General features: G+C 43.6%; 1 protein-coding gene across 2 annotated transcripts in view; it reads right to left on the bottom strand.

Moving 5' to 3' along the window:
• The window catches only part of LOC137437512 (epidermal growth factor receptor-like), a 559,201-nt gene that overhangs the window by 42,802 nt on the left and 494,775 nt on the right, over positions 1-21,624 (bottom strand). For both annotated transcript variants that reach the window (XM_068131899.2, XM_068131898.2), the window contains exons 14-20: positions 19,798-19,888; positions 14,738-14,895; positions 12,872-12,940; positions 12,629-12,770; positions 12,177-12,299; positions 11,487-11,585; positions 6,765-6,950 (exon numbers count right to left, since the gene is read on the bottom strand). In XM_068131899.2, coding sequence (XP_067988000.1) covers positions 6,765-6,950; positions 11,487-11,585; positions 12,177-12,299; positions 12,629-12,770; positions 12,872-12,940; positions 14,738-14,895; positions 19,798-19,888 — 868 coding nt within the window. The remainder of the gene's footprint in view (positions 1-6,764; positions 6,951-11,486; positions 11,586-12,176; positions 12,300-12,628; positions 12,771-12,871; positions 12,941-14,737; positions 14,896-19,797; positions 19,889-21,624) is intronic.

A 21,624-nucleotide genomic window follows, 5' to 3' on the forward strand; every position in this document is an offset into this window, starting at 1 on the left:
CCCCGGGCACAGTTATCACTTAAAAATAAAGCCAGTTAAGCCACTCGATAGCACTTTTCCGGGAGGCCAAGCCGAGTATTCACTACATGGATGCCTTTAGGAACGCGGAGTTCACGGTTAGTCCGTGCAGGAAAGTTCTCTACATGGGCGCCTTGAGGAACGTGGAGTTCACGGTTAGTCCGTGCAGGAAAGTTCTCTACATGGGCGCCTTTAGGAACGGCGTTCACGGTTAATTCGTGTAGGAATCTTGGCTCGGCGGCTCCGCCGCCTTCAGTGCTTCAACTTCTCGGAACGTCCCTAATAATTAGGGTGGGACCACTGGTCCCTGTAGTCCCCTGAATACCGGTCTTCTTCTCGGCCACTACTTTGCCAATTCTTCCTTCGGGAGCGGCCGTAACTCAGGGAGCCTCCATAATAATATTGACTGCGGCCACCACCAAAACTACCGCCCAGTTGTCCTCTCCTGTAGACCTCTCGACGCCTACGAAATGCCTTCCCTACTGTTATGGTCCGACCCTCCAAATCCTTGCCATTCCAATTCTTCTCTGCCTCTCTGGCGTCTTTTGTGCTGGCAAACGTGACAAAGCCGAACCCTCTTGACTGTTGCGTTTCCCAGTCTCTTACCAACCGCACTTCCACCAGCGGCCCATATCTGTTGAAGACAGAGGTCAGAACTTCTTCCTCTGTTTTGAAGTTCAGTCCCCCTACAAATAACTTGGCACTTTTGTCACCATCCCGAGCTGGTGTGGTGTTATTTTCCCTGCTGGGCTCTTTCTCAACCCTCAGGTTACCATAAACTTGACCCCCGGCCAAATCATTCCCGAGAACCACAGATACACCCTCTACAGGAAACGTGGCTTGTAAACCGACGGTGACCGGTCCTGACACCAAATCGGACTCCAACTGGATGACCTGAAGGGGAGCACTAACACCGCCCCCGATCCCCTGTAAACGAACACTATCCCCCGTTGCCGTCTCCTCGGACCATGGCAAAATGCCTTCAAGCATTAAAGATTGATGGGCCCCTGTGTCTCTCAATATCCTAACCGGTCTCCGGTTAGTCGAGGCTCCATCCAGTGACACAAACCCCTCGGAAACAAATGGTTGGTAACCCTCTTGATGGCGATTTCTTACGCTAGCCATCGCATTCGGAGTTGTAATAGTCGGACTCCGCTCTGGGTTGTCCCTTTTCATGAGGTAACAACTGGACATCAAGTGTCCAGGTTTTTTGCAAAACGCGCAAGTAGGCCCGGAGGAAAAACTCGGGGTCTGCCTCGGGCCCCCCGAACTATAAGTTTGTCTTGGGCCCGCATCCCTCTGATTTCGAACCGGTGGGGTATCATAGTTGTCCCCATAATCATCTCGAGGCCGCCGCCATGTATGGTCGTTCTCCGCACCTGCTGTTCCCCACCTCCCCTGCGGAGATCTAGGCGAGGAGTTAGGTTCGTGGACCCCTATTCGGTGGGTTAAGGCATAATCATCTGCCATGGTGGCTGCGTCCCACAACTTTGGTACCTTCTTTTCCTGCAGGTACACTTTGATGTCCTCGTGGACACACTGCTGGAATTCCTCCACCAGGATCAAGTCCCGCAATGTCTCGAAGTCTTTCCCGACTCCTTTTGACTCACACCACCGATCAAACATGTTTTCTTTCACTCTGGCAAACTCCACATGGGTCTCACTCTCCCTCTTCCTGGCATTCCTGAATTTTTGCCTGTAAGCTTCCGGAACCAACTCATAGGCCTTGAGGATGTGCTTCTTCAGTACCTCATAATCTGCACATTGGTCCATTGGTAGCGCCGAATAAATTTCCTGAGCTTTCCCCACCAGCACACTTTGTACGAGTATGGTCCAGGCCTCCTCCGGCCAGTTTAATTGTCGAGCCACTTTCTCAAAGTGTGGGAAGAATTTCGCGACTTCCTTTTCACTGAACGGTGGAACCAGCCTCACATGTCTGCCCACATCCCAGGTTTTCTGGTGAGGTGTCGACCCCGTCAGCAAGGGTGGTGCCTCTCCCCGTTCTCTCATTAACTCCAGCTCCTTGAATTTGATTTCTTGCTGAAGCTGCATGTCACGTTCCTTTAATTCCCTTTCCGCTTTTCTCTCCTCTGCTTCGAGGTCCCTTGCAGCTCTCCTTTCCTCTGCTTGTTCCTTTTCTCTTCTTTCCTGGAGTTCTCTTTCCACTCTCCTTTCCTCTGCTTGTTTCTCTTCTCTCCTCTCCTCTGCTTTCCTTTCTTCTTCTGCTCTTTCCTTTTCTGCTTTCCTTTCTTCTTCTGCTCTTTCCTTTTCTGCTTTCCTTTCTTCTTCTGCTCTTTCCTTTTCTGCTTTCCTTTCTTCTTCTGCTAACCTTTCCTGGAGTTCTCGTTCCACTCTCCTTTCCTCTGCTTGTTTCTCTTCTCTCCTCTCCTCTGCTTTCCTTTCTTCTTCTGCTCTTTCCTTTTCTGCTTTCCTTTCTTCTTCTGCTCTTTCCTTTTCTGCTTTCCTTTCTTCTTCTGCTCTTTCCTTTTCTGCTTTCCTTTCTTCTTCTTTTAACCTTTCCTGGAGTTCTCGTTCCACTCTCCTTTCCTCTGCTTGCTTCTCTTCTCTTCTCTCTTCTGCTTTCCTTTCTTCTTCTTTGATCCGTTCCTGGCTCCGTAATTGCAACTCCAGTTTCCGGAGCTCCACGTCTTCTGGTTCTTCGGGTAGCCACTCCCAGGCTAACTCGTCCCATGTTCCTAATCCCACCATAGATTGTATCACCGTGGCCTGCAACTCTGCCTTCCTCAAATTAGTTCGGACCTCCAAGTTAAAATGTTTGGCCAATTTCAAGAGATCCGACTTTAGCAACGCTCGGAACTGTGCCTCACTCGGGGTTACCCCAAAGTTCTGTGCCACAAACGCCATGGTGCCTATCGTTAACACCTGTTAACCTTCACCCCAAGACTTTCCCCAATTTCTCAAAAAAAAATATTACCAATTAATAATTAATTAATAAATTTTAATTACCAAAAATATTATTATTTTATTATTTTATACACTTTTAGATCCCGGACGTAGACCCAATTGCGAAACCGCAAATCGTAATTTGGACGAGCCCCCAATTCTGTTACGTGGTCCTCCCGGTAACTACCTGGTCTTGGTGACCCCCGGACCGTGGGAGGGACCCCGCCAGAAAGATATATGGTTTATACGCTTTCGTAACGCAATCAATATGAATTCCGGTCAAGAAGAAACCCCACACCAAGGATCCGGAATAATCAATAATATATTCACTGAGCAATCAACAACCATCAACAATGCACAATCAATATTACAACCATGTGAACTCATCTACACAAACTCTAAGATGGCCATCTTAATCTTATACATTCCTCACGTGAGCCCCACTCCTGACTCCCTCCGTGGTCAATGTCTCTCCTCTCCGCACACGGGCGGTTGAACGAGCCCCGGGCGGACGTGCTCTAAACGTGCCGTCTCGGACTGGGGCCGCGGCTGCAGCGCACCTCCTTGCCAAGCCACGGGGCAAACCCAGCGCGGCGTCCAACGTGCGCGAGGCCCCAAGTGCGACTCTTACGCGTCCTTGTAGATGGGCAAAAACCCAGCGCGGCTTCCGACGCGAGCGAGGCCCAACGTGCGGACCCGTACGCGTCTTTGTAGACGGGGCAAAACCCAGCGCGGCTTCCGACGCGAGCGAGGCCCACCGTGCGGACCCGTACGCGTCTTTGTAGACGGGGCAAACTGTCCCGGACGCTTGGTTTCGTGCACGAACTCACAGTGACTGGACGTGTCCAAAGGTATTTACCGCCCAGGTAACTCCTCTCGCCAGACGTTTCGCAACGGCGCGTTTTCCGCGCAGCGTAAGGTCGATTCCACCTTCTCGTCGTCGCGGGGCGAGGAAAAAAAAGCCTTCCTTTCCCTCGTGTCTTTTCTCCTCCCTTTCCCGTCACTTCCGCTTCCGGCCACTTCCGTTTCCTGCCACTCTTTCAGAAGGGCTCCTGACCCTCCAACCACAACAACTACACAACAACTTAATATACTACACACGGAAGCAAACACCTGCATGGTAATTCACATACATTCACATAAATATGTAACACATAGTTTAACGCCAACATAGTTTGCCAACGTGAAATAAATGAATACGCTCTCAAATGTGCCGTCCGAGGCAGAGTCTGTTCGGCACGTTCGGCACACGTGATAGCTCGCTGCTCTCTGATTGGTTGAATCGTTTTTTGGACATAGCTCGGTAACTACTTCTCCGATTAATATGAAACCTTGAAAAGGCACATCCTCAGGTCCCCAGCAATATACCTAACAAGTTTAAAGTATATCGGACCCGTGGTTGTCGAGAAACAGCGGTCACAGACACACACACAGACATACACACAGACAAACACACACACAGAGATTACTGGAATTATAGATAGACTAGGGCATGCCCGTACTATATCTATATCTAAAATTATATCCCCCCCCCCCCTCTATTTACATGAAATGGTTTGGTCCAAAGCGAACGGCTTGCGAGTACGGTGACAATCCCCCCCCTCTATTTACATGAAATGGTTTGGTCCAAAGCGAACGGCTTGCGGAGTTTGGTAAAGAAATCGCCATAGCGTGCACAAACGCGCAGGAAAGCGAAAGAATCGCAAATTAGTTTTAATTAGTTTTAAAACATAGTTTAACGCCAACATAGCGGCAACATAGTTTGCCAACGTGAAATAAATGAATACGCTCTCAAATGTGCCGTCCGAGGCAGAGTCTGTTCGCCACGTTCGGCACACGTGATAACTCGCTGCTCTCTGATTGGTTGAATCGTTTTTTGGACATAGCTCGGTAACTACTTGTCCGATTAATATGAAACCTTGAAAAGGCACATCCTCGGGTCCCCAGCAATATACCTGGCAAGTTTCAAGTATATCGGACCCGTGGTTGTCGAGAAACAGCGGTCACAGACAAACACACAGACATACACACATACACACACACACACACACACACACACACACACACACACACACACACACACACACACACACACACAGAGATTACTGGAATTATAGATAGACTAGGGCATGCCCGTACGTGGGTGCAATGCCCGTACGTGGGTACGTGGGTACGTGGGTGCGAGTACGGTGACAACCCCCCCCCCCTCTATTTACATGAAATGGTTTGGTTCATGAAATGTTTTGGTCCATTCGCAACGCCAAAGCGAACGGCGAACGCTTTACATGAAATGGTTTGGTCCATGAAATGTTTTGGTTCATTCGCAACGCCAAAGCGAACGGCGAACGGCTTGCGAGTACAGTGACAATCCCCCCCCCCCCCCCTCTATTTACATGAAATGGTTTTTATTAGTTTTAAAACATAGTTTAACGCCAACATAGCGCCAACATAGTTTGCAAACGTGAAATAAATGAATACGCTCTCAAATGTGCCATCCGAGGCAGAGTGTGTTCGCCACGTTCGGCACACGCGATAGCTCGCTGCTCTCTGATTGGTTGAATCGTTTTTTGGACATAGCTCGGTAAGTAATTGTCCGATTAATATGAAACCTTGAAAAGGCACATCCTCGGGTCCCCAGCAATATACCTGGCAAGTTTAAAGTATATCGGACCCGTGGTTGTCGAGAAACAGCGGTCACAGACAAACAAACGTACAAACAAACAAACACACAGAGATTACTGGAATTATAGATAGACTAGGGCATGCCCGTACTATATCTATATCTAAAATTATATCCCCCCCTCTATTTACATGAAATGGTTTGGTCCATGAAATGTTTTGGTCCATTCGCAACGCCAAAGCGAACGGCGAACGCTTTACATGAAATGGTTTGGTGCATGAAATGTTTTGGTCCATTCGCAACGCCAAAGCGAACGGCGAACGGCTTGCGAGTACAGTGACAATCCCCCCGGGGTTTTAATTAGTTTTAAAACATCGTTTAACACCAACATAGCGCCAACATAGTTTGCCGACGGGAAATAAATGAATACGCTCTCAAATGTGCCATCCGAGGCAGAGTGTGTTCGCCACGTTCGGCACACGCGATAGCTCGCTGCTCTCTGATTGGTTGAATCGTTTTTTGGACATAGCTCGGTAAGTAATTGTCCGATTAATATGAAACCTTGAAAAGGCACATCCTCGGGTCCCCAGCAATATACCTGGCAAGTTTAAAGTATATCGGACCCGTGGTTGTCGAGAAACAGCGGTCACAGACAAACAAACGTACAAACAAACAAACACACAGAGATTACTGGAATTATAGATAGATGAATGATCGTTTTAAGGCCATTTTCCCCGCTAAAGCGGGGGTTAGCCTTGTGGGCCCCATGACAATCATGGTTCCCTGTTTGAGGCAATGTTTTTATGGCCAGATGCCCTTCCTGACGCCAACCCTTGGTCACGCTATTACGATGCGCAGGGATACGGTGTACCTATTCTGAATCGGGGTACACACCGGGATCATTCATCCCAGCAAGCTGGTACTCAATTTGCCGACCTCGGAAGGATGACAGGCTGAGTCAACCCCCCTGGCGTTAATTCAGCGATCGACCCGGATTCGAACCCAGGATCCTAGGATCCCAAGCCGGCACCCTAACCGCTAAGCCAACACCAGGCTCGTAACTTCGTAATGCCAGAGAGATATCTAAACTTTTTGTGGGAGATAAAAACGGCAAACATATCCCATGCTTCCCTCCTTCCCCTCCACATCACTATTCAATGTCACAATTGGACAACTCTCATGACTTTAATGGTCCAGAATAAGAGAGACCGCCATCTTGCACCTTACTGATCTGCACAGCCCAATTGAGAAGCAGCTGGGATCCGATGGCATTGCTGTGCCGCCGCGCATACTCCAGCAGGCAGCCAAGTGGCATGAGCTGAGTGATGAGCTGCACACTCGGTGCCAGACACACGCCCAGTAACCGTACCAGATGAGGGTGTTCCACGCTGGCCATCACGTACGCCTCCTAAAGCATCACAATGAATAATACGATGTGCAATTTTGTCTCATAACACACGACTGTACATTATAGCCACAAGCAGAGCCAAATAATTATAAAGTGTCACCAACAAACAATTACTTGTGAGCATACGATATTCTCCTTCAGTCCTTCAGTTAAATTAAAGGAAGATGCATACTACTTGTGAGCATATATGTGAGCATACTGTGAGCATAATTACCAAACAGTTCAATCTTGGTTACATCAGACCAAAGAATCTTGTTTCTCACAGTCTGAGAGTCCTTTAGGTGCTTTTTTGCAAACTCCAAGCGGGCTTTCATGTGTCTTTCACTGAGGAGAGGCTTCCGTCTGGCCACTCTGCCATAAAGCCCAAATCGGTGGAGTGTTGCAGTGATGGTTGTCCTTCTGGAAGTTTCTCCCATCTCCACACAGGATCTCTGGAGCTCAGCCAGAGTGACCATCGGGTTCTTGGTCACCTCTCTTACCAAGGCCCTTCTCCCCCGATTGCTCAGTTTGGCCGGGCGGCCAGCTCTAGGAAGAGTCCTGGTTGTCCAAACTTCTTCCATTTAAGAATTATGGAGGCCACTGTGCTCTTGGGAACCTTCAATGCAGCCGAGATTTATTTTGTAGGCTTCCCCAGATCTGTGCCTCGACACAATCCTGTCTCTGAGCTCTGCAGGCAGTTCCTTCGACCTCATGGCTTGGTTTTTGCTCTGATATGCATTGTCAGCTGTGAGACCTTATATAGACAGGTGTGTGCCTTTCCAAATCATGCCCAATCAATTGAATTTACCACAGGTGGACTCCAATCAAGGTGTACAAACATCTCAAAGATGATCAAGAGAAATGGGAGGCACCTGAACTAAATTTCAAGTGTCATAGCAAAGGGTATGAATACTTATGTCCATGTGATATTTCAGTTTTTTCTTTTTAATAAATTTGCAAAACTTTCTAAAGTCCTGTTTTCTCTTTGTCATTATGGGGTATTGAGTGTAGATTGATGAGGGAAAAAATGAATTTAAACGATTTCAGCATAAGGCTGCAACATAACAAAATGTGAAAAAAGTGAAGGGGTCTGAATACTTTCTGAATGCACTGTTGGACCCAAAACTACACATAGCAGGATATCTCAAAAAGTTGTGGACGGATTTGGAAGAAACTTAGTGGACCAGTTGGGTGTCTGACAAGGACGATTCCATTCGATTTTGGTGAATATCTGAATATGGATTCGGATATGAGAATTATTAATTTTTTTAAGTGATTCTTCACCATTGGGAGGTAGGGCCAAAGACGATACTTAGCAGGATATCTCAAAAAGGTATGGATGGATTTGGATGAAACTTGGTGGACAGGTTGTGTGTGGGACAAGGAAGAATCGATTCATTGTTGGTGGAGATCCGGATCCGGATCCAGCTCGTAAAATTGATAAGTAAAGGTCGGTCGGTCCACAGGTCGGTCGGAGCGATGAAGAGAAGGACAAGTTCTGGTGTGCGATAGAGAAGTTGATGGAAAACGTGAAAGATGAGGAAGTTGTTGTGGTAGGAGAAGACCTAAATGGACATGTGGGAAGGAGTATGGACGGTTTTGAGGGAGTTCATGGGGGTTACGGATATGGCGTGAGAAATGGAAAAGGTGAAAGGCTTTTAGACTTTGCTGATGGAGCTGGTTTGTTGATTTGTAATACTCAGTTCCAGAAAGCGGCTAATAAGCTTGTTACATACACGTCAGGTTGGTCGACGACAACCGTTTACTTGATGGTGCATAGGCGAGATAGGGGGCACCTCCGGGACACAAACGTGATCCCGGGGAAGGAGGCTGTTTCACAGCACCACTTGGTTGTCTGCGACATAAGGGTGAAAGGTGCGAGGAGAGCTCGGCAGGTGAAGTACCAACCGAGAATGAAGGTGTGGAGGTTGAAAGAGGTGACAGTAAGGGAGGCATTAAAAGAGAGGCTGAGCAGGGTAGAGGATGATGTGGTTGAGCTTGAACGTGGTTGGATGTCAATGAAAGATAGTCTGTTGGGAGCCATTGGTGAGGTATGTGGATGGACTAAAGGACCACCGAGGCACTCGGAAACATGGTGGTGGGATGATGAAGTTGGAAAGAGGATTGACGAGAAGAGGAAGATGTTCGAGGAGTGGCAGAAGGCGAAGGGTACGGGGGCAGAAAAGGCAGAGCATGAAAGTTATAAGGCAGCCAAGAAGGCTGCAAAGAAAGAGGTAGCAAAGGCGCAGGAGGCATGTAGGAAAATGTTTGGAGAACGCTTGGATTCGGAAGAGGGTCAGAGAGCGGTATTCAGGATTGCAAAGCAGATAGCGAAAGAGAGGTGTGATGTGATGGGGGTGAGTTGCTTGAAGGATGAAGTGGGACAAATCGTTGTGGACCCAGATGGAATTAAAGGAAGATGGAAGAGATATATGGAAATGTTGTTGAATGCAGAGAATGAATGGGGTGGCAACATAGACACTAACCCAGTTTTAGGACCGGCAGAGAAGTTAACTGAAAAGGAAGTTGAGGAAGCCATAAAAGCAATGAAGAGTAGAAAAGCGGGAGGGCCGACGGGAGTTGTGGGGGATATGTTGAAGGCAGTGGGAAGTTGGGGTGTTAAGAGAATGACAGATATCTGTAATCAGGTGGTGAAAGAAGGCCGCATTCCAGTGGATTGGGAACTGAGTACCCTCGTCCCTCTATACAATGGGAAAGGTGACCCTCTGGAGTATGGCTCGTGCGATAAAGTTATTGGAGCATGGAATGAAGGTATTGGAAAGGGTGTTGGAGAAAAGGATCAGGAAGAAAGTGAAGATCGACGAAATGCAGTTTGGATTTATGCCAGGAAGAGGAATGACAGACGCGCTTTTTATTGTAAGGCAGTTGCAGGAGAAGTACATGAAGAAGAGGAAGAAGTTGATTATTGGGTTTGTTGATCTGGAGAAAGCATTCGATAGAGTTCCATGTGAAGTAGTGACATGGGCATTGAGGAAGTTAGGAGTGGAGGAATGGTTGATCAGAGTGGTGATGGCAATGTACGAAAGAGCGCGCACAGCTGTAAGGACGAAGGACGGGAACAGTGGTGAGTTTGAGGTGATGGTGGGAGTGCATCAGGGGTCGGTACTAAGTCCACGACTATTTGTAGCTGTGATGGAGGTGCTGGCTCAGAACGTAAAGGAGGGTTTACCGTGGGAGTTGTTGTATGCAGATGATCTGGTGTTGATTGCAGAAAGTATGGATGTACTGAAGGAGAAGATGAACAAGTGGAAGGAATGTATGGAGACAAAAGGTCTGAAGGTGAATATCAGAAAAACCAAGGTGATGGCAAGTCGTAAAGCATGTGGTGAGGTGGAAAGAACTGGGAAGTGGCCGTGTGCTGTGTGCAGGAAGGGTGTCGGAGTGAACTCCATTCAATGTACAATGTGCGCTGAGTGGGTTCATCAAAAATGTAGTGGTCTGAAAGGGTCATTAACCAGTGTGGCAGCTACATTCAAGTGTAAGGTGTGCACAGAGGGAGCTGCAGATGGAGGAAATGTTGAGTTGGATCTTGGAGACGGCGTGAAGCTGGAAGGTGTGAAAACATTTTGCTACCTCGGAGACATGCTGAATGGAGAAGGTGGATCAGACTCTGCAACGGTTGCTGGAGTGAGATGTGCATGGAAGAAGTTTCGGGAACTGAGTGGCGTGCTGACGAGGAGGGGAATGTCGTTGAAGCTGAAGGGAAAGGTGTATGCTGCATGTGTGAGAAGTGTTATGATTTATGGGAGCGAGACATGGGTAATGAACGTAGAGCAGCAACGAAGGCTGTAAATGGTGGAAATGCGAATGGTTCGGTGGATGTGCGGAGTATCGTTGAGAGAGAGGAAGACAAATGATAAATTGCGAAAGATGATGGGAATAGAGCCTGCGATTGATGCTGTGCAGCGAAACGGGTTGAGATGGTTTGGTCATGTGTTGAGGAAGGATGAAAGTGACTGGTTGGGAAGAATGATGGAATGAATGTCGAAGGAAGTAGAGGACGGGGAAGACCGAGAAAGACTTGGCTAAAGGTGGTGGAAGAAGAAATGCGGGCAAGGGGGTTAACAAGGAGAGATGCAGAAAATAGGGCAAAATGGAGAAGATTGTCATGGGGACCACAAGGCTAACCCCAGCTCTAGCAGGGAAAATGGCCTTAAAATGCCTGTTGTTTGTTGTCTTCACCATTGAGTGATACGGCCAAAAACGAGGGGTAGATCAGGGTATGAAAGACTGGACCTATGGTGATTCCTGTGATTGATTTTGATTCAATGTGATTCTGTATTGTGATTTTCTGGTCTACTCTGAGATACAAAATGTAAACTGTTCACCTGGCGGAGGTATGCTCTCTACTGAGTGCTGTTACAGTTCATTCTGTTTTTTATACTCTTGAAATCAACTAAAGCTCCAGTCAACCACCTGATCTGTGTTGCACAATCTGAAATTATGGGAAATATAGGAGTAGTATAGTATTGCAGTACTTGTTGAGTATGTAAAATTTCTTCTCTCCTCTATTCATAACCGTTGTTCTCAACTTACATCAAGAATTTCTTTGTTAGCTCGAGGTGATGTCCCCTCTCGCAGCACTTTGATAGCCACGGGGATCTTCACAACTTCCCCTTCAGGCACCCAGACACCCTGGTGGACATCACAAGCATTTTCCCAAATCACATCACAAAGCTTTGCTTCAGACTACGATAGGCACAACCATGTGTTTACCATGACAGATCACAGGAATTTTCCAAGCAAAATTAAACTGGATTACAATCATTTCCCATTTGTTTAAAATTAAAGGTAAATTAAACAACACACTGAATTCACCTCTTTGTTGACGTTTTAGAAGCAGCCAAGGATACTATACCATATGACACTTTGGCTTGAGGAGGTAGGGGAAGGAACGTTGGTGGGGTCAAATGTACAGACATAACCTTGTGAAAGCACTTGGAAGTGACATCAACAGTTCCTAGTAAATCCCAGGCAATTTTCTCAGCAGAGAGTAAAGCATGCACTACTTACCGCTAACTATAGGGACATTTGCGTGATCTAAGTTACTCGCAAGCAAATCGCATGCAACATATGCTCAGCTGTACAGGATGGATCGAAGACAATTGATGGGTGAAGCCTTCGTGATGTTCAAGCGAATTGCATCCGATTTACAAGGACAGTTTTAGCGATAGTCTGCTTTCTGCTTATTAGTAGGTGCAGTCGAGATGGATGCAATGAAGGTACCTTATGCACAGTACCAAATGCACCAGAACCGAGTTCACGCCCACGCCGCAGCTCTGTCTCCTTCAGGATGCGCAGCTGGGCCTGGTTTGGGGCGACGCCACTTGGTGTTAGTGGTTGCACCAGCTGTGGGTGAATAAACAAACATGCACACAAACAAAACAAACAAAGAAACAAACGACTTTTCACCCAAAAAGTTGGGAAAAAAAACCCCCGCCACCACAGTGGCTTGCCATCTCTTCAATTACTCACCAGGTAGCCAGCAAGCAGATGATGATGATGATGATCATGAAGGTCATATGAGAATATAATCAACAACTAAATAAGGGGCCCATTTATAAGTGGTTTTCCGGTACAACCAAAGATACACCTGCAACCAAAAACTGCCAACTTGGTGTCAAGCGATATTTGATTCGTAAAAATGTGTTTTCACCAACAATGACCAACCTGCATACCTCTTCCTCACGCACAAAGCGGCGCATGGCTCTGCGACGGGCAATGGAGCGCCGGCGGGCGGTGAGCACGCAGCAGATCAGCAGCGACACAAATATGATCAGGCCACCGACAATGGTCACCACCAGAAAAAGGGCACCGACACTGCATGCAGATTCAGGCATGGTGACTCAGACAGGGCACCTTCGTAAATGCTTGCATGGCCAATGTGGTACCTATTTCATCCGAACGGGTGAATGACTCACCCTGATGCAGGAGGTGTAATGACTTTCAGAAGTAATCCTCGACAGTCGTTCTCCAAGGGGCCAAAACAACTGTCAGAGAAAAGAGGAAAATGGAAATCCGATCACACAACTTATTGATTATCTTCCCCATAATATTTCCACGATGATCTCAAAGTATCCTTATCAATAAACTAAACCCCTGTCCTCCAAATGGATTTTTTTTTTCCCTGAAATAGATAATCCATGCCATAAATAACTGGAAAAACAAAGGTCGAAATAACTTTTGAGATTCATTTTGCTCACCATCCTTGTGTTGTGCTTCCATCCCACTCAGTGAAAGACGAATAATTTTCTTGCTATAAGTCATCCCAATATAGCATCATCAGTCATTGAGCATAAAATCTTTTTTGGGCAATTAAAAAAAAAAAACTTCAATTTCAAATACCTCACTTTCAATCGAGATGTATGGGAAAAGGAGCGAACGAGAACACGGGAGTTTTGAGAATACAACAGCAAATCGACATTTATCCGCTTCAAGATGTGTAACATTTGGGAAGAAATCCAATAGACCCATGGTGAAACACTACATCGTGCATCGCAAATGCTCATGGTAAAGGGAAAATAAATAAATCGCATCAAATACTTTCAAGGATCGATGATGAGGGTTGTGCGGTATAATTATTTTTATTTAACTAATTTATTTTTGCCACGATTTTTTTGCAATTTTTGTCTTTTTATTTTTAATTTTATTATTAATAATTATAATATAATATAATTATAATATTAATTATATAATTAATATTATAATATTAATATTATCATTTAATTAATTTTATTATTTAATTAATCTAATTTAATTTATATATTTTTTTATAATTATATAATTATAATATAATTTCATACATAATTATATATATAATTATATATATATAATTATATATATTATATATATAAATTATATTATTATTATATTATATATATTATTATTATATATAATTATAAATTATATATATTATTATTATATATATAATTAGAATATAATTTTTTATACATTTTAAATTAATTATTTTAATTTAATTATTTAATTTTACTCTTATTTAATTTAATTGGCTCCTCCATTCCATTAGGATATCTGCATTAAGAACACTTTTACTCGCTCACCAGGCTAGTTAACCTTGGACGTAAACTTTTGTCCTTGTGACATTATTTGTGAAAATTATTTCCCTGCTAAACTCGCGCAGCTGACCGAGGAGAAGGGGTATGTATTGGAGCAGGTCTTAAATGCAGACGAGACCGGCCTGTTCTGGAAAAAATGCCCATGAGAAGTTTCATCTCGAAGAGAGAGAGGACAGCATCGGAGTTCAAGGTTGCAAAGGACCAGGTATCCCCTTCGGCGCACGACTCATCAGCACCCTCAACTGCATCCTCTTCAGAGGAGTTCACTGGATTCTATCTCATAATCATAATCATAATCATCTTCACATGAAAAGTTATGCAATATCTTAAATAAAAATTGGAAACAGTTTCTGCTGTTTTTTTTTTAATTTGTACGCATTTTAATTAAACTGTGATCATGTGCATTCATGTTCGTAAAATTTTAAAACTTTCCTTTATGAATCACAAACCTATCCACCTTTTTCCATTGAACAATACACCGACATTCGCAGATTCGACATTCATGGCATTTTCCAGGAACGTATCCACCGCGAATGTCGGGCTCTTATTGTAATCGGAATTGCAGTGATGAGAATATAAAGAAATTGTAATTAAAAATTGTCATCATTGCTTTTTCACTGTAATAAATTGAAATAATAAAGTTATAAATTGTTATCCTTATTTGGGTGCTAAAATAATTGTGGTTTGCTGCACTAGGAATATCATTGATACCCTCGGGAGCAGTTGGGGTGACAAGGAAGACAGGATCCGTTGGAGTCTGAGTACCGCGACATGAGAAGGCCAGAGAGTTCGAGTACTGCAACAGGACAGCGCTCCACACACTCCTCACCCTCACGCATGTTTGCACAGCGTATGCAGTGAGATGGGCCCTGGTCATGGGACAAAGAAGAAAAATAGTCCAGAGTGAGGGGAAAGGGAGCGGATGGTGGCATTACTGGCGGGATCCAGGGGATTAGGGGAAATGTGCCATTTGTACTGTACCTTCATAACTAGTACATCTGGCAGGTTGGGCATTGTTTTGAATTCAAAAATCATGGTTCATAATTTGGATAAAACACTAGGTACATGATATGATAACATATACTCTGTGACAAAAAGGAAGTAAACACAAGAAATATGTCATGCATCGCACGATTCTTGCGAAATCCCTAAAATAAGTTGTTGGCCTATGATGACCTCAAAATAATTGGTGGTTGAATTCAGTGACCATATTTGCAAATCTTCTTAAAATTTCAAGTTAATCGGATGAAAATTGAGGATTTTAGAAATTTGGCCTATGTTGACCTTTTCGCCGATGTTGACCAAAATATATAATTGGTGGTTGAATTCAGTGACCAGATATGCAAATCCTCTTCAAATTTCAAGTTAATCGGATGAAAATTGAGCATTTTAGAAATTTGACAAAGTTGGTAACCATTTGCCTATGTTGACCTTTTGACCCCAAAAACAATAGGTTCTTGCTTATGACCAACTCTACCATTTGGTGAAGGTTCGTGAAGACCGGTTGAAAATTGTGACCGGTAGGCGACTGACATACAGACAAACAGACAAACAGACAGACAGAATAACGCACAAGACCAACCAATATTGTGGTTTGAAGAGACTCACCGTTTGTAGTGAATGTTCAGAACCTTTTCAGGCAGAGTTATGATAAAAATGAGGGAGAAACAACTAAAAGCAGGAGTTACAAAATTATTTGTGATTCCATTGAATGTGGATTGTCATTTCCACTGTGGAAGCCTCAGGGTAAAGGGCTCTTAGGATGGCCTAGAGGTACGCACACTCGCCTCTATATTGTCCAGCCTGGGTTCGAATCCTGGTACCAACTATGAGCTGTCATCCCGGTGTTTCACAGGCAGGGTGATTCATCAATGTGTGTGCCGTCTCTCCAATGGACGACAAACTGGCATTCCATCTTCCGGCATTAGTTTGTGGACGTTAATGTTCCCATGGTGTTCTTCGCGAAGAGTTTGGGTGGGGTTATCTAGATTTGGGAGCAGGAGGGGCCAAATTTATATGCCAATGTTTAATGATACTTTTCAATTCGACTTTATATTTTAAATGGAACTTTCTTTCTAATTTTAGTAATGGAGGCGTCAGAATATTGTGCCATTTGTAAACACCCAAGAGAATGTGGGACATTCCCAGCTACTCTTGGTGAGAGGGGAAGTGCAAGCGTTAACCGGGCATGTGAAGCAAGGAATGACATCAATATCTACTGTGTACCTGAGCAACAAGTACACTAGGACTGCCAACAAAAATACTGCAACACACAGCAAATAGCCCTAAAAAACAAGACCAGCAGGGATATGGTAAAGACACTGAAAGGCATGAACATCCGTCATCAGAAGAACCATTTTACTTCAATACTGATTGCCTTTTCTGTGGAAAACCAGCCAAGTTTGGAGGAAAGGGAAAGTACCAGCTGTAACAGCCAAGACCATTGAATTCAAGGGCACAGTCCTGGCATCTTGTAACCTCCACCACAAAAGGTGGATGGAGGTTATGTTTTCACACCTGTCTGTCTGTCTGTTTGTTTGTTAGTCCGTTTGTTTGATTGTGAACACACTATCTCAAAAAGTTGTAGACGGATTCGGAGGAAATTTGGCAGACATGTAGCGTATGGCACAAGGACGAAATGATTAGATTTTGGTGAAGATCCGGATTCGGATCTGGCTAGTTGAATTTTTAAAGTGATTTTTCACCATTGGGAGATCGGGCCAAAAACGATACATAGCAGGATATCTCAAAAAGTTGTGAATGGATTTGGACGAAACTTGGTGGACCGGTTGGGTGTGTGACAAGGACGATTTGATTCGAATTTGGTGAAGATCTGAATATGGATTAGGATATAATAATTATTTAATTTTTTTAGTGATTTGCAAACCTTGAACGCACCGAAAGTTGTCCAATGTAAACGGATCATAAGCATAAATGCATAAATGGTCATAAGCAAGAAGCCTATTGTTTTTGGGGTCAATAGGTCAACATAGGCAAATGGTCACCAACTTTTCTCAGATTTCTAAAATGCTCAATTTTCATCCGATTGACTTGAAATTTGAAGAGGATTTGCATATCTGGACACTGAATTCAACCACCAATTATATATTTAGGTCAACATCAGCCAAAAGGTCAACATAGGCCAAATTTCTAAAATGAGCAGCCGATGACATGACAGAGCATCTCGATATATCTCTGGAAGATTTCCACCATGGCCAGCATGGTCTGGAATGACGCAATTTATGGATCATGGTGACCACCCTGGGAAATCATCTGTGATAGTTCTTCCAATGATCGGCATCAATCCCAGTGATACAACATGCATATACTCAACACTGAAGTTTGTCTGTGAGCATGCACTCCGTCACGATATCACACCGGTCGTCACCTTTGACCAACCACTCTGGTGGAAATCTCTGATGATTATCGTCACTCAGGTCACAATTATCCATAGGAGATCACGGTTACATAAACGTCGATCTATCAAAACAATCAAAAGAGCAAATTGAAACGCACAGAATCTATAGTTCCCCACCAGATCATTGGAGCGAAATGAGCAGTCACGTTTCCTCTAACACAAAGCCACTGCAAACTCTGGACTATCCTATAATTGCTTCATTTGGCTTGTTTCTAGTTGGTCCTTTGATTTCATTTTTATTTCCTTTGATAATCATGATAGAGCAATAAATTTGTTCCGAATGTGGAATTCTTTCAACACTGCTGTCTGCGTGCGAGAACAAAAACGCACAAACTGAAATGGCCCAGAAATTGCAAATCAATAGATTAGAGGCGTACAGAATCGAGAAAGGTAATAAAGGTATAAAGAGAAGATGCATTTGAAGCATTGTGGAATTTAACGAAAGTTAGAGAAAGTCAGAACAATGAATAAATGGTAAAGTGATTATCATACCATCTTAAACATGGATTTATCTATCTACACTTTTGTTTACAAAAGTTGGAACATAAAGCTACGTCATAGCAATTGAACAAACATTATTTCTTAGGCACATGCATATTTATTACCTCCACCACCAAAAGGTGGATGGAGGTTATGTTTTCACCCCTGTCTGTCCGTTTGTCTGTTTATTTGTGAACAAGATATCTCAAAAACTTATGGACGGATTCGGACGAAATTTGGCAGAGATGTAGCGTATGTGACAAGGACGAAATGATTCGATTTTGGTGAAGATCCTGATTCGTATCCGACTACTAGAATTTTTAAAGTGATTCTTCACGATTGGGAGATCGGGCCAAAAACGATGCATAGTAGGATATCTCAAAAAGTTATGGACGGATTTGGACGAAACTTGGTGGACCCGTTGGGTGTCTTACAATAACTATTTGATTCGATTTTTGTGAAGATCTGAATATGGATTCAGATATGAGAATTATTAAATTTTTCTGAAGTGATTCTTCACCATTGGGAGATAGGTCCAAAAACGATACATAGCAGGATATCTCAAAAAGTTATGGATGGATTTGGACGAAATTTGTTGGACAGGTTGTGTGTGTGACAAGGAATAATTGATTCAATTTTGGTGAACATCCGGATCCGATTCCAGCTAGTAGAATTTTTAAATGATTTTTCACCATTGAGTGATATCGCCAACCAGGCGGAGGTTTGCTCTCTACTGAGTGCCGTTCTAGTTTCAATTGCAAACATGGATGGAAATAATTTTGGTTTTGATGAATGTCGAACAAAAACAATGCCAAGCCGTGTCGATGCCCTTAATATTGGTCAGTCTCGGAAGTGTTTCCCATTTATGACGAGCGTAAGATAAGTCGAAAGTTGGTATTTGAGAATTTTTTATTGGGAATCTGGAACTTGAATCAATGTGATGGAGATTGGCCAGTTTTGATTTTTGGGATATTTAGGCTTTTTATTCATTTGTAAGTGCTTTGTTTTGCCTTTTCTGCAAAAGTGAGTTGAGGGGTTCTCATTTATGACGAGCATTCTTGGGAAAAATGCCAGAGGCATAGAAAACACCCCTTTATATGGTATGTGCCAAAATGCCAAACAATAGAAAAGAAGAGACATTCAAAAAATCTCATGTGCATGCTGTACTACCCTTGTGTCCGAAGGAGGAACCAAGTAATGCTGTAGAAAAAATTATATAAAGGGCACCCTACATATATATGTTAAAATACATTTACTTCTTCATGCAGCTGTATGAATCAAATTGGTGCCCCTTAAATAAAAGGGTAGATTAGTGATGTAAAGCTGTAGGAGGTAGATTTTGATATTAAAACGGTAGTTCCCAGATAAATTGGTTTCGTGGGCATCCCTGTTGTTTGGAATAATAACTTGCGTAACTGTATTGATATTCTGGGAATTTACAATCATAAGTTATTAGCACCGTTTATATTTGTCTCAGAAGACCATGGAAGAGTCAAATTAATTTATTTAGCAAATGCATATTGGAGCAGGATGTAATAATAAATTTGCCTCGCTGGTTGCATCACATCTGAGATGTGCCTGTGCTACTATAAATGCAGTGCCCATGCAAATTAGGGAAGGAATTGTAATTTAGTAAGGCATTGGTGCACAATGGCCTTCTCTTTGTGAAAGATTCCATGGGTAAAAAGAAGCCGGAAGAGGTAATCAAATAATGGACCGATTGATGGAGAGGAAGGCTGGACTGAGACATCCAAACTATAAGTTTTTATGGATTGGAAAATCTTTTTTGTGCCGTTATGGAAAGAACCACGGTATAATTCAGAGGAGACCACCAGGGTCACATTGACCATGACAATTTCATCGTTATACTTACAGGTCCGGTACAGGTGGCTGACCCATTAAGAGGGAGGCACTCGCTGTGACATGGCCGGCACTCACTGCTGTCATCGTACTCTCTGTATAACCTGGCAGGAACAAACAGAGAAAAAAAGGTGTTACATTCTGCTTGCCTGACGCGGGGGAGGGGGTGGGGATCTTTTGGGTCATTGGAGTTTTTTTTAGGTGTTTGGGAATTTTGGGTCTTCTGGGTCTTTTGGGTCCTCAGGGACTACACTGGACAATTCTGTTAGAATCTGAGGGGTCTTAAAGGGTCTTCAAAAGTCGAAGGGGTTTCAGCAGTCTAAAGAGTTGAAAGGTACATTTCAATATTACGCAATTAATAAACACAAAAAGTATGACTGACACACACACACACACACACACACACACACACACACACACACACACGCACGCACGCACACACACACACACACACACACACACACACACGTATAGTAGAAGTAACCGAGATATTTACTTTAACGTTTCACTACACTTTCATCTTCAGTCATGCCGGTGCCACATCATACTGCTATGTCATGTCATTTAGTGACCATTTAATCTCTCAATGACACTTTTTCTCATCACCTCCATATGCCACTGACAATACATAATGAATCCCAACTATAACTATGAAGTATCGTGAAGAACCTCCACCAATGAAGAAGAGCCATCCTTTTTTCAATTTCTGTAATTCATTAAATTCACTCTCGTGGATTTCTGTTTTACTGTAATTTTACAGCCGATGTTTAAAACATGTCTCATGGTAGTACTCATTAGGGAAGTGGTCGGAAAGAATAGATAAAATATAAAGAAAAGAAAGAATCGAAGTTAAAGAAAAGTATAATCAGGTATGTAAGTTGCCTATCTAAAAAAAAAAAAAGCATCACTTTAAATATATTATTTAATTCCTGAGGGATCATCTATACTTTTGGTGGAATCACAGCCACTGATCCCACCTGCAAATTCTCTTATGCCCAAAGTTGATGAGATCTGAAACACCTTCACCTCTCTCTGTATGAAGTACTCGTGTGACCTTGATCTTCATGATTTAATAAAAACACAAGAAGATCAGTCTTACAGCTATTACATCTTAATGTAAGCCTCACATCCTGTTAATTGTGAAACCAAAGTGAGTTGGGATTTGTGCAGAAACATTTCAACTTGTTTCATGTTGAACGAAGGTGCAGATTATTATAATCCATTGATGTGGCTGAAAGGGAAGAATAAAAAGGCATGAAATGTGGCTTTGTGAGAATCGTTTGGTTTGGTCCTCGCATTATAATATTCATGGGACAAGAGACGCATTTAAAAGAGTTCATGCGCAAAGCTCCTTTGAAATCTCCATTGTTCGCCCTTCGAGCTTCTCGCACCAGCAACACCACCACCACTACTAAATTCCTCAACCAACTAGCCAGCCCCGTTGTTTGATTGAAGGTGGCAAGAATCTGGAAGTTGTCCAGGGGACTGGCGATGACTCACCTAACTTTCGCCAAAGACTTCGTGGGATCTTTAACACCCACCAACTGATGCTAGCAGACAGGACACTGAACCTAATGTCCATCCGAAGGATGGTGCACTTTGGGATGCAACGTTCTGCTTGGGAAGCACCGATCCAAGAATATACTCAGTTTGGGAATCTCACCTGGACTAAACAGGTCAAAGATAAGTGCACTGCTTCTCCGCCATCCTGTCTGACGTAAGCAAAAGTGGATAAACAAAAGTGTGTGCAATTGTACATGAGGTGTTGAAAACGCTATAGGAACAAGATACTCAAAATTGTCCAAGTGTTTATGTCTTTCAACACACAACAACAACAACA

The sequence above is a fragment of the Myxine glutinosa genome, chromosome 12 (assembly GCF_964187855.1).
Source record: "Myxine glutinosa chromosome 12, kmMyxGlut1.1, whole genome shotgun sequence".
In the NCBI taxonomy this organism is placed as follows: Eukaryota; Metazoa; Chordata; class Myxini; order Myxiniformes; family Myxinidae; genus Myxine; species Myxine glutinosa.